Source organism: Agelaius phoeniceus, chromosome 1 (assembly GCF_051311805.1).
Source record: "Agelaius phoeniceus isolate bAgePho1 chromosome 1, bAgePho1.hap1, whole genome shotgun sequence".
NCBI classification, from domain to species: domain Eukaryota; kingdom Metazoa; phylum Chordata; class Aves; order Passeriformes; family Icteridae; genus Agelaius; species Agelaius phoeniceus.
Genome location: NC_135265.1, coordinates 55,126,607 through 55,139,340, shown reverse-complemented (window position 1 = coordinate 55,139,340; position 12,734 = coordinate 55,126,607). Strand labels below are relative to the sequence as shown.

The 12,734-nt window shown below is 38.0% G+C and overlaps 1 protein-coding gene across 1 annotated transcript in view; it reads left to right on the top strand.

The window, feature by feature from the left end:
- Positions 1-12,734, top strand: part of POU6F2 (POU class 6 homeobox 2) — a 308,911-nt gene that overhangs the window by 208,508 nt on the left and 87,669 nt on the right. Inside the window, exon 5 of the mRNA XM_054644613.2 lies at positions 6,497-6,801. Within this exon, the coding sequence (XP_054500588.1) occupies positions 6,497-6,801 (305 nt within the window). The remainder of the gene's footprint in view (positions 1-6,496; positions 6,802-12,734) is intronic.

Genomic DNA, 12,734 nt, shown 5'->3' with positions numbered 1-12,734 from the left:
AACACTTAGTCTGCATAAGTTCCATTGAAATTATGATTCCCATCAATGTTACAGCATCTGAAAAGTAAAGGAGAACAAAAATAAGCTGCAGTTTCTCACACTAAAGTTTGTATATGCTGAGAATGCCCAGATTTTGTCTTATGTCCATTATAAATCATGGTCATTGTTCTCTGAGTCAGCAGTCTGTTGTTTCAGAGTTAATTTCTTTGTGTCATTCATCCATTCCCTGTCATATTCAGCTGTGAAATCTTACATTGGGTTCTGTTGGCCTTTAAATGATAATCTTTTCACTGTCAATTAGTTTCTTGCTATGGAGTCCTGAAGATTTTTTCCTATGAATTGGGGGGTTATCTTAAATTCTGGTCCACAGAAACATTGGTATGGGTTCAATATGGTCTGGAAATCCACTGTGTAGGAATACCATGCCATTTTAATTGATTTTTCTATTCTGTTCTTAGACGGTCTGGGAGTGGTCCTGCACTCTGTAATTAGGAAACTGCTCTTATCTGGCACAAGGACTTAATTGGAAGATCCTACCCCTGATCTGTGAGTCATGTTTTCACAAAAAAAAAAAAAAAATTGACTGGTAAAATTTAGGAATTTAGCATATCTAGATTACTTGTTTGACACAAAGACTTTGGCATTCAAACAATTACAGTGTTGTCATATTATGCTTAATTGCCTGTCTTTGAATGAGGATCCCAAGATAAACCATCCTGATTGATCTCCTGTGTCTTGATGATACCCCAACTCCAGTTAACATTTCAACCATTTGTACAGTATGAGACCTAAGGTCCCATTTGAACTGAGAAAGTAAATGGCTTATTAAAGTCTAATTTCTCCAGCTTGTTCTTGCCTTTGGGCATTTTAAATAGGTTAATGCAATTTTTACAATACACTCAGGGAACTTTACTCACAGAATATTGTCATAAAATGGCCCCTAGATTATCTTAAAATGGAAATTATTCCAAGTATACTTGTCCTGATACTTAGTCAAGCTCTCCACCTAAGAAATTTTTCTTCTTCTTCTTCTTCTTCTTCTTTTTTTTCCCCTCAAGATTTTAGTGGATTATTGTACATTTTAAAGTTTGGTAAGGAAAAAAATAGTCAGATTTATTTAATGCAGTGGATCATTTTTCAGGGAAGCTCCAGCATTCATCAAAACATAGAGATACCACAGGCACCATATAAATTATGATGGTGTTCTTCTTAATACTTCCTTTTTATTGCCTACATTCTTTAAAGTGAATTTAGTGCTCATGAACAATGCTGGATACAACAACACTAGAAAGTGAAGTCCTCTGTTTATCTGCAGAATTGGTGCAGAGGACTACTGGCAAGTTTCTTCCCATAACCCCATCTGTGTTTTGCAGCTGTAACCTTGAGGGATGACCTTTAGGAGCAAGGAGATGACTTGATCCGTGTACTCTTTCTATTCTCTGCTGAAAGTGCAGATAGAGATGCCAATTGATGCCATTCAACTCTTTTTGATCTTCCTCATTAGATGTTGTGAGACCATCAATTTATTACCTTGACTGTGGCAAATTTCTTCTAATGCAGGCAGGCTCTCTGTGGATATCTGTGTATAAATAAGACTTCTATACATTGAATACATCTAACATTTTGTATGTTAGAAAACATGCAAAAGCACCATTAAAGTGTGATGACTTTTGTTCCCTATATTGACCTAGGCTGAATTTGAGCCAATGATTCAGAAAGAATATGCTCTGTATCCAATTACTCATGTCGTCAGCCACAAGTCCAACCCTTCAGGGATTTTTTTTTTTCACAAAGAGGATGCTAACATATTTAAAAGAACTCACATTTTACTCTCAAAAAAAAAAATCCAAGCATATTGAAAAACACGGGTATTTGGCTAACCTACCCCTCATTACCCAGGGGGGAGAGAATGTAAATGCGGGCTTGCATTAGATTGTTCACTGTGCGTATTCAATCTTTAGAAATCTGTTTCAAAGAAAAGAAAGGCATAAACCTCATTAGAAGAGAAACAACAGGGTGGAAAAAAAAGCGAGCCATGTCAGTTCAAACGCAAGTCCAGATGCTAAAGTTAGTTACACTTTTCAGTTTAAGGCAATGCAAATCCATTCTCCATTACAGGGGAAGTGGAAAAAGGCATTAAGCCCTTGAAATGGCAGGAGTCAAGTTCTGTGCTCAGTCAAATAGGAAAAGGTTTAATGTATGATTTTCTTCTTTTTAGTCCATTGTACATTGTATCAAGGCACTGAAGAACAACTATGAATTACATAAATAGGAGGAGAGAAGCTAGAGTGGCACAACTGTTTGTAAGCTAAAATTGTTTCTTATTCCTCCTACCCCTCATTCCTCTTTACACAGAAACAAACATGCACAAAACATTAACAAAATAAATCAGAATTTATATGAAGGTTATCCACAAGAGCAGATTCTAGATATAATTTGAATCCCTGAATATTAATTTGATCTTCTGCCAAGTGCTGTAGAGGTCTTAAGAATCTGAGTTTATATTGTGAGGAAAGGTGAAAAAGGAGTCCTAATTTTAAATTGTTTTCATTATATAAACATTTGTGAGCACACTTATGTTCCTTGCTTTTTGGAGAATCATGATTAAACTTTAAATATATGTTTTAGCCGAAAATAAAACCAGGGATATTCCCCTACTTATGTCACAATATGTTAGCCAGAGGAGACAATTGCTACTATTTTCCATTAATCCGGGTTGGGAAATGAAGACAGAGCCTCTTCAGTTTGCCCACTACAACAAAGCTTCACTCATCCCCTTGTCATGGATCAGACTGCTTCTTTCAGCATGGTTGCCTCAGAGGTGAATTTTCCCCATTGTAACACTCTATTTGGCAGAAGGGCATTTTCATTTCATTTTAGTTTCCTGTGTAGGTAACCAGCAGAGGAATAGAATATGAAATGACACATTTTGTGCGAATATTGTAAATGCATGGCAACACTATGCCTGAGGTATCCCCAAAGAAAGTCAAGGAGGAGTATATACCTTAGGTCATAACTTTGTCTAATTCACAAAGTAGCCTGAGATCTGTGACAAGTATTGCAGTAGATGACCTAGGAGATCAGAAAGTTTGGTTTCACTGCCTCTTGAAAATTGATTTCCACCACTTAACTCCATGCCTCTTATTCTAATGCAAATGCTTTGATACCATGAGTAAGTATAATCTGCTTAAAGGAGGATCATAAACTGTGGGGTGATCTCATGGAAAGTCTGCCACAACACCACAGCAAGCAAGAAGTTTGTGGAACCATAGGTTTTGAAACCCCATGCTCCATTGTTTCTTCATAGATATCAGTTATATTTACCATCATCTTGGATACCTGGTATATATCCAACACATATTTTTTTAGGGAGAGTTGAAATGTCACACAGCTTTTGAGGATTTTCCTCATAGTTTTTTATTGCTTGCATACATTTTTAGTTGTGTGTCTCTTTTAAAGTGATGTACTTTATGTTGAACTTTTTAACCGTGAAAAGAACTTTCTGCAATTCTTTGCAAGCCTTTTTAATTCTTGAATGCAATTGTGAAAGTAGCACTTTTCACTAAAATATGTCAAATTTTTACCCAGCTGTTAGCCAGTAAGTCATAAAAAAGATTCCTGTGAGGTAGGCAGTGCATGTTATCTTTTATACATGCAGACATAGCACTGTTGTACCACCTGAAATTCCATCAGGCTCCAAGCTCTGCAGAAAGTGACAAATGCTAGACAGGTATACTATTTATAATGGATGAGCTATGCAAGCCAGCTCTGGGAGTTGGATTGGATTTGATTGCAAACAATAATATGACACAACCCCAGCTGTGGATAGTACACACATTGTGAGAGGCAGTGCAATCTGGCAGAATGAACACCAGACACAGGCATGATCCAGAGCCCTAAATCCAGCTTCATGGTACACCTACTGTGTGGCTTTCAGAACACCTTTTCTGATCTAACAGTCCTTCTTCCAATTCCTTGTTGGTTTAGCAACAGCATATTAAATGATCATACCTCTCTAAGCCACTTCAATGGAATTTATAGCTCAGCTTGATGATGGACTTCAGAGAGGCTTTTTAAAGGAATGACATGAAAACACAAGAAGTTATTTGAATAATTTCGTGTTTGAATAATCTTGTGCAGTTGCTGACAACAAACTTGGAAAATTTTCCATGAAGTAATTAATCAGATTATCCTTCAGGGAATATCTTCTACCTCAGCAAGAATGTTTCCATTTCCAGTACAAAAGTGAATGGTGGAATACTGATCTTCCTGCTTTCACCAATATTCAAGTATTGACCAGTATTGAAAGCAAAGATTTTCTAGTCCAAGATGAGAAGGCTGTGTCTCCTCCTGTCCAATTGTGCACACACAATATAAAACAGTCCCTCATTTCTGAGCCATGTGGTTTAGAATTTATGCTTCTGTGGGATGTCATTTAATTCATTTCTGTGTTGGAGTCTGTGGATGCAGTAAGGGTCAGTTTGAAGTCTTGGTTCTGGTTATCAGTGGTTCATCCAGTCTGCTAAGCAATCATAGGTGAAGGAATGGCCTGCACAATAGAAAGAACTGGTGTAGATTACTTTTTTCCTTGTGGGAATGGTCAGGGTCTTTCTGCTTCTACAGATAGAATTGGTGAATGGTTTTCCTTGCCATCTGAGATGATTCGTGCTATGAATCGTTAAATAATCTATGCAGTTACTTTCTTATATGCACACCTTCTTTGTTCTCACATGCCTTGGATTATATTTCCACTCACTACCCTGTTGGATTTGGGGCATTTAGGTTCAAATTCTCATTGGGAAATTGATGGGAGTATTCCCTTACTTCTCCAGGGTGATTTCTTTTGCTTGAGATAACATGCATGTTTTTAATCTGATGGTCACTCTGCTTTGTGTTGAAACACAAAACTTCTATGAATAATTTTCTTGATAGAAATATATTGGTATTATCAGTCCTCCTCTGTATTATTAGGATTCTTTGTTGAAGTCACATACACATGGCTATAATTCTTGTTAAAGCATATTTCTAGTTTGATTCCTGCATCGGATGAAGAAAATTTAGAGCAGCTATGAGTATGGGAATGGAGAGCCAACAGCTCTTCCTATCTAGTCTTATACTTTTCCTTCTTACAGCTTTTTCTGGTTTACCCTTTCTGCCTCATCCTTCTCCATTGTCTTTTTATTTTTTCTTTTTCTTATTCCAGTTTATGGCTCACTGATTTCATAAGTTGCACCAAGACCTCAGGTTCAGCCTCAGGCCATGGACATCTAGAAAGCTGAAATAGGGATGTCGGCATGAAAAGAAAGTGGAGATGATGTGGCTTAATCTGCCAGTCCACAAATAACTTGGTCAACAGAGTTTCTGGCCATGAAATCTGAGGGCCATTTTAAAAATAAGAAATTTAATTCATTCCCAATTTACTTTTGCTTCTCTGGATAGAAATTAGAATACAGGGTGGTGCTGGCAAAGCAATATACGGAGCAAAAAATATCATAATGACCTTGCAAGCTGTTTTTCTTGGGATCTTATAGCTAACTAATTCAACCCTTAAGATGTTGATTAACATCTCTATGTCTGGAGACCGAGGTGATTTATTCAGGGCATAATCCCAGAAAGCATCAGTCTTCTGTGATGCTCTTGATGCAACTTAAAGCTGTTCTTCCTTAGTGACATCCCTATGACACACTTCCTGTCTTCCTTAATTTAATGAATGTCCTAGTCAATTTGAAAGTGTCTCTGGGAAATAAAGTTTGCCCTTTGTGCTAGCAGGTTGATGTGAGCCATGCACTTCCAAACATCACGTTTGAAGCATATGCTAGCAAAACACAACAGATCTTAACTATCAGGAGTAAGTGAGCAGTGCAAGTTACAAGAAGGAATTTATAACTTTTAGATGTGAATTATAAGAAACAGTTCTTATTTCAGAGAGACACACATTTTATTATGTATTTTTTGCTCCCTAGGCATCGCACAAGAAATTTTGCAGCTGAATGTTTTATTTCCTGATACCTACTGCATAATAACATGTCAAAGTTCTTTGCAAAGTACCCTTTATTTTATGACTATGGCTTTCTCCTCCTTTACATAACAGCACTGGTTCACGTTATGAGTTCTTGCTATACTTACAAGTACAGTGACAATCTGTTCCTCTCTTCTATAGGTAGAGAATATTCCCATTGGCTTCACTGGTAAGCTTATCTGAGCCTCTCTTGGTCAGCTCTGAGCCCCATCCTGTGGCAGTTCTCTATCCCTTTCAAAGGTTTGCTTTCATTGCCCCCAGGGAAGTCTGGCTCTTTACCACAGAATTACACAGGCAGAACCACAGACTATTATTGGTGGGAATAATTTCTTCCCACATCCTGAAGTCTAGGGCCAGCTGTCCTCTAAGCTGTATGCCCCTCAAAGTAACAGAACCAGAATTTTATCCAGAATACTTTTAAAGCAGTAGGTATTTACTGAAACTTGTATAACTTCATTCCCTCTCTTCAATTCACAGCTACCTCATCCCTGAACTCCCAGCTTCAACAGCTTCAGCATCTTCAGCAGCTCCAGCATCAACAGCAGCAGCAGCAGCAAAGCCAGCAGCAGCAGCAAGCTCAGCAGGCACAGACTCCACAGCCAACCCAGCAGAGCCAGCAATCACAGCCACAGCCATCAGCACCACCACAGCAGAACCAAACACAGTCCCAGAGCCAGAGCCAGCCACCTCCAGCCTCACAGTCCTCCAGCTCCCCTCAGAAACCCAGCCAGTCACCAGGGCATGGCCTTCCATCTCCTCTTACTTCACCAAATCCATTGCAGGTAGGATGCCACATACAAATCCCTAGAGGTCTTAAAACAGCATGTGCATTCTCTCTCGCTGCAATGGGAAATGAAGCAAAGGCTACACCTTCTGACCACACAGGCTGAGAAATTCCACTTTGTATTACTCAATCCTTATGGGCATTCAGTTTATAACAGCTAAAATGCCTGATGAACCGTAAAACATACCTAATGATGGTTCTAGGATGCTGCTTCCTGAAGAGTGTCTTTTGCTTTTAAAGTCTCCTGTCGAAAAACCCATAGAAAACTTTTTAATTTTTTTCCACAGATTCATCATGTGACATTCACAAAAGACATTTGCCCAGCAGTCACCCTTTAGGATAGCTTAAGAGGGTAACAATATTAGCAGTTCATTAAGAGATAATCCTGAGTGTCAGCTTCTGCAGATGGACAAGTGCAAGGGGTGGATGCATCCTCTTGAAATCACAGTCCTAATTTTTATCCTGCTAATAATCAAATACTTCTGTTAAGGTTCTTAGTATAGGTTCCAAAGCTAAGAATGCCACTTAATGCCATTCATTGATACTCACTCCAATGACATGGTTATTTTTTAACAGATCAGCAGCTACCATATCCATACTGATGCACAGCTCTGCCCATCTTAGAAGTTCTGGGCAGAAACAGGAGAGCTCTGGTCCAGTGGTCCCATTTTCTTAGAGCTGGGTGTTCTTGCACTACATGTGTCATGCTACATTCACACTGTGCAAGAACAGCTTTGACTGTACCCATAAGTAGTGTGATTCTGAGCACCAGGGTAGTCTGTGAAGTGAATGAAGTCTTATTCACTAGGCAGTGAAACTGCACTTAGAAACCAGATAAGTCTCTATCAACTTTAGTCTTTAAATTTTGAGAAACCACTTAAAATATTTTATCCACACTGATGGATTTGGATCCATTTCCTGCAGAAATAAAATTGCATTAGCTTAATAATTAAGCAATCCTTTTTTAGACAATTAAGGGAAGTGGTTTACCAGAAGCTTTTCTTGCATGTGGCCAGTTAAACCTGCATTAATCTGAGCTTGAACTAAATTGCATCAAATCTGATTTTTTAAAATTGTTTAGATAATAGACTTAAAAGTCTGCAAGAGATGTGTCCTTGCTTGCTGAACTTTTTCTTAGAGTAGAGAATAATGCTTCTAAAGCTTCTTCTCTGTATTGTCGTAAGGACTACATATGCATCACTTAATGCCCCATCTATCATGTTAGTGAGTGCTTTGGGGCTTTTTTGTATGCAGATTATTGACATTCAGAGACACATATATTTTCAGGGGAGCTTCTGTTACATTTTATTGCCTTGGTACAGCTGTAATGTATGCACACTAACTGTACACATGATATTTTGCTAAAACTACCTGCTAAATATTGTGTTTCAAAAGTCATTAAGTTCTACAAACAAAGCAAATGCACACATAAATTAGAGTTGGGAAGAAGTTGGATTATCTCAGACAACATACCTCGAGAGGGTTGTACTGAATCTGAGGTCTTAAGGCTTATATAGCCTTTGATCCCAATGGAAATCTCAGATGAATGTTAGTATTTTCAGTCCCATCTGTGATCTTCCAGGTGCTTTCAACTGTTAGCTTCCCTGGGTCACTTCTCAATTTCAGAAGTACAATAAAAGTAAGTAAAAGCTTTCCTGTTAGATGCTAATGACAATACTTCCACATAGATACCTTGGCATATCTCTCTCTTTAGCATCCTCATGCTCACAACTACCTATCTGAGGGCAGTTTGGAAGTGGCAGACAACAGAAGTGAAAGAAGGGAACCAAGTACTCTGAGGTGTTTTTAGTTCAAATACTATCCCTTGAATGTTTCAGGAATTGGGATTAAACTTAATTAAATACACCAGTGTGAGATCTGGCATTTCCCCTGGGGTGAGCTCAGCCAGTGCTGCCAAGCCAGTTGCATGTCTGGTTCACTTTCAGAACAGTAATGAAGGAATTAGAAGTCATTAGGTGTTAGTTCTGGCTCAGCATTAAAAACTTGCTAATAAATTGTTGGATAAGTAGTTCTAATGGTCTTTCCTCTCTGATCCTCACCATTTAAATAGCCATGAAATCCCAAAGTTTGTTTGCAGATACAAATATGTTGTGTACTGACAATCACAAGAGAAGCCAGAATTGAGCACACTACTTTAGCCCTCACCTTGAGCCATGTGTGTAGGGTCATTACTTTGGTTTTCTAGCCATCTCTACAGCATTTCTACAGCAAGTTCAATACAGCTTAAGCTTCCCTAGAAGTAATTAAAACTTGAAGCATGCTCTGTCATATTACCAGGCATTCTGAGACACTTTTATATGCAAACAAGTGACCCTGAGAAATATTTCCAGAGGAACTGATGTTTTATTTTGTATATGGTTGTTTGGGTACTTTTCTAAATCAGAGCAGTGGTGACATCTCCTCTATGAAATTTGTCTTTCCATTCAAAATCCTGCAGAGAATGGCTGCCTTACCTTTGTACATCCATCTTGAGGATTGGATCTGAAATTATTTTCCTTCACATAGGCAGTTTAAAAAAAAGCAAACAAATGGAGGGAGCACATATTTGGCAGCAGTTCCACATAATAACTGCTTAGAATATGGATTTTTTTAATGTTCAATGCTCCAACGTAAAAATCAACCTGAAACAAAAGTCAGAGGTAGTATGTCCTCTAGGGTAATGTTCTTTATGAACTAGAGTGAGATGGATTTTGTTTGAAGAATATTAAGGGAATAAAGAACAACTAAGTTAAAGTTTGACAGCTAAAATTTCATTTCTGAATTCTTGACTTTTTTCATGTGGGCTTTATCCTCTTACATTATTCAGGACCTGTCTGAAAGATATTAGTTTAAAAAAATGCAACCTCAAAAAATTGTCATGGAAAGTCAGTAATTCAGGATGATTGTGTTTGTTTCAAAAAACTGAAGGATAACAGCAATTACATCTCAAAATGTACAGATGCTGTCATGTCCTTCAGAAGGTAAATTAAATGAAAGTGACTTGCTTAGGTATACTTGGGTGAGGTACTTTGCTAGGTGATCAGAAATTATTAATGCCAGCGCAGTGTATACCAGCTAAAAGTCTCGGAATTATTCTTGTCAGATTATTCTGTAATAATTTTATCACTATTCTTTAAAGGATTCAGTGGGCTGGACTGTAGTTACAAAACTACTTTTCATGGGGTCTTTTAATGATTGTGTAGAAAGATGTAAAATCTCCCTTTAGGTTCCAGGATATTAATTTTTTGCTAACAATTATGAAGATGCTCCAGATTTACACTGATAAAAGCCAAACACTGCAGAACCAGGGTGATTGTTGATTTGCAAGAGACAACCACCAGAGAAGAATTTTTAAAAGCTGAGCTCCCTTTCAGGAAGTGGTGGGTTAGGCAGCTGACATAAGACTTTCATACCTCCCTTCTAAAAATGGTGAAATCCCTCATAAAGATAATTACAGTCTGATGTTTATTTTCATTGTGTCAATTGATTGAGACAAAGGAATCCAGAGGCAAAAGACAACCTATCTCACATTGTAAGTTGAGGACTTCAAAACCTTTACTTCTGGGAAAATATACCTCTCCAAATATGCTTATCATGTGAATGTTTAGTGTTATTACATGAAAAACATATGGGTTCTTGGATGGTCAGCATGTTGCAACATCAAAGGATAGATATCACTTTAAGACAGAACATCTTACAGAGTTTCCATGCAATTAAAATTTTGGAGTCATAAGAACTTGATTATATGCAGTATAAAATCAGATGAGCTTAGTACTAAGTAACTAATTATTCTGCTTGACTACCAGAATAAGGCAGTTTCTACCAGCAAAATATATTTAGGTGGCTCCAAAAAAAATTGTTAGCTTCTGGTGCTGACTCTCACTGTATATTTTTGAGATATGGATAAGATGAATGTACACATAGCCAGACCTGCAAAGGGAGTGCTGCACTATAGGAATAGATGAATTCTCAATGATTTCTACTGTTCTGTTTGTGTGTGAATAGGAACAGACAAGCAGGAAATCCCCCAGAGATTTTCTTACTGTAAAATTATTCTGACCATTTTCAGAACTCTTTCCTGAAGAGTCTCTTTTGTCACAGAAGTCTACCTACAATAACGGCAGCTGATGGAAGATGATGAGTGAGAAAAAATAACAATAAAAATAAGGAAGAAGGGAAGTGAGGAGATGACAACAGCACAAAAATCTTCCAAGTAATAGCAAACTTTAGGATCCCAAAACCAGAACCTCCTTCAGATTAAATTTTCATACTAATCTTAAATAATGTATTTGGAAACTCAACACTTTTATAACAAAGGAACAAAGAAAAGCAAAAGGCTGAAATACTCAGCTGCAAATGAGGGAGAATATATACACAGATGTCTTAGGCTCCAATAGTCACACAAAAAAACTCCCCCTTCCCTTTCCACCTACCCTCATTCACTGGTTAGCTTCTCATTAAGGCAAAATCAGCTTTGAAGAAATCTCAATATTTTCTGAGACTTTGACATATATACATATCTTTAAGATACAGAAGTCACAAACAAGTCTGTCAGCTTGATAAAGGCCAGTTTTTCAAGGATTATGCTCATGGTCTGTCTTTATGACAGTGTTTGCATCCAAGACTTATTATATTTTTCTCAGATTTTTTGACTCCTGAGATTAGGAAAATTTGATTGAGATTATGACACCAGTAATCCCACTGAGTCTGGTGGGTTTCTTTGTTTTGCTAAAATTGTTCAACTTCCTCTGCATAAGATACTGTGCAATGTATGACTGATTGAATCTGTTCCCAAGTTGCTTAGTAATCAATTTGACAAAAAAGTATTTTATAAATGAGTAAATTCAGTGCTTCACATCCATCACCCAAAATCCCCTAATTTTTGGTATCAATAGGGAGTGAGATAACCCACATCACAAGGTGATACGTGACATAGACAAGAAGACATTTATTTGAGAAGGTTCATATCCATCACCTGATGAGAGTGGGCCAGTTGAAGTGCTGATCTTGGGTGGATCTCCAGGAGATACTGACAAGACCTAGGTCTCAGCTCTAAACTGATGGCGTGGAAAGTCCCCTGCAGTCAGCTAAATTGAGTTAAACTTGGTGATCTGTCGAAAATACTTTGCTTATTTCATCCGCTGTTCATTTCAAACTGAAAGATTTGAACACTTTGTTCTACTGACAGTTTTGGATTTCTGTGTAATCCTATAGTATTGTAAAGACTTTTGTGGGTTGATAAATGTGATTTCATGGGCAGAACAAGCAAGTACCTGTGTAAAAATTTCCACTAGCAAGGAAGTCATGGTACTCAGGTACCACACACACACATAGTTATTACCCACTGCAAATGCTGCTGTGATTCAGGCACTCTCCTTTTGATTTGGTGCTCCTCTTTTTGCCAGTGCACACAAACATTACTGTTAAGAAATTGAGCTTTTCTTGAGAAATTGTTTGGCTTGAGTTTCAGTGCCACCAGGGCCTCTTTCCTTCTTTCCTCTTACCTCTTCTGGTACTTCCATGGCCATACTCATCCTTTCTGCATCTTCCACCAGCTGGGCTGCTCTGATATGACAACATGGCACTTTATCCTGGCTGGACACTCAGGAGCCTCTGCACTGTGCTCTATCCTGGACCTAGGGCACAGTAAAGAGACATGCCAGCTGGTTTCCTGCTATAGCTAGATTGTTTGATGGCTTGTACTCATTCCAGATCTCTTTCTCCTCAACAGTCTTCCTTCTCCCAGTAGTTCAGTGCTTTTTGGGGTCTTTAAGGCATTGGGAGTTCCCCCTGTAAAGCTGTTTAGTACTGCATTTAAACAGACCAGAGATGTTTAAAAATCTCAAACAGACTTTATAAGCACATCTTCTCATTTCCTGAGGAAACTTTCTCTGAGATAGAGCACTGGCTGGCTGGTCCATCCAAATATAT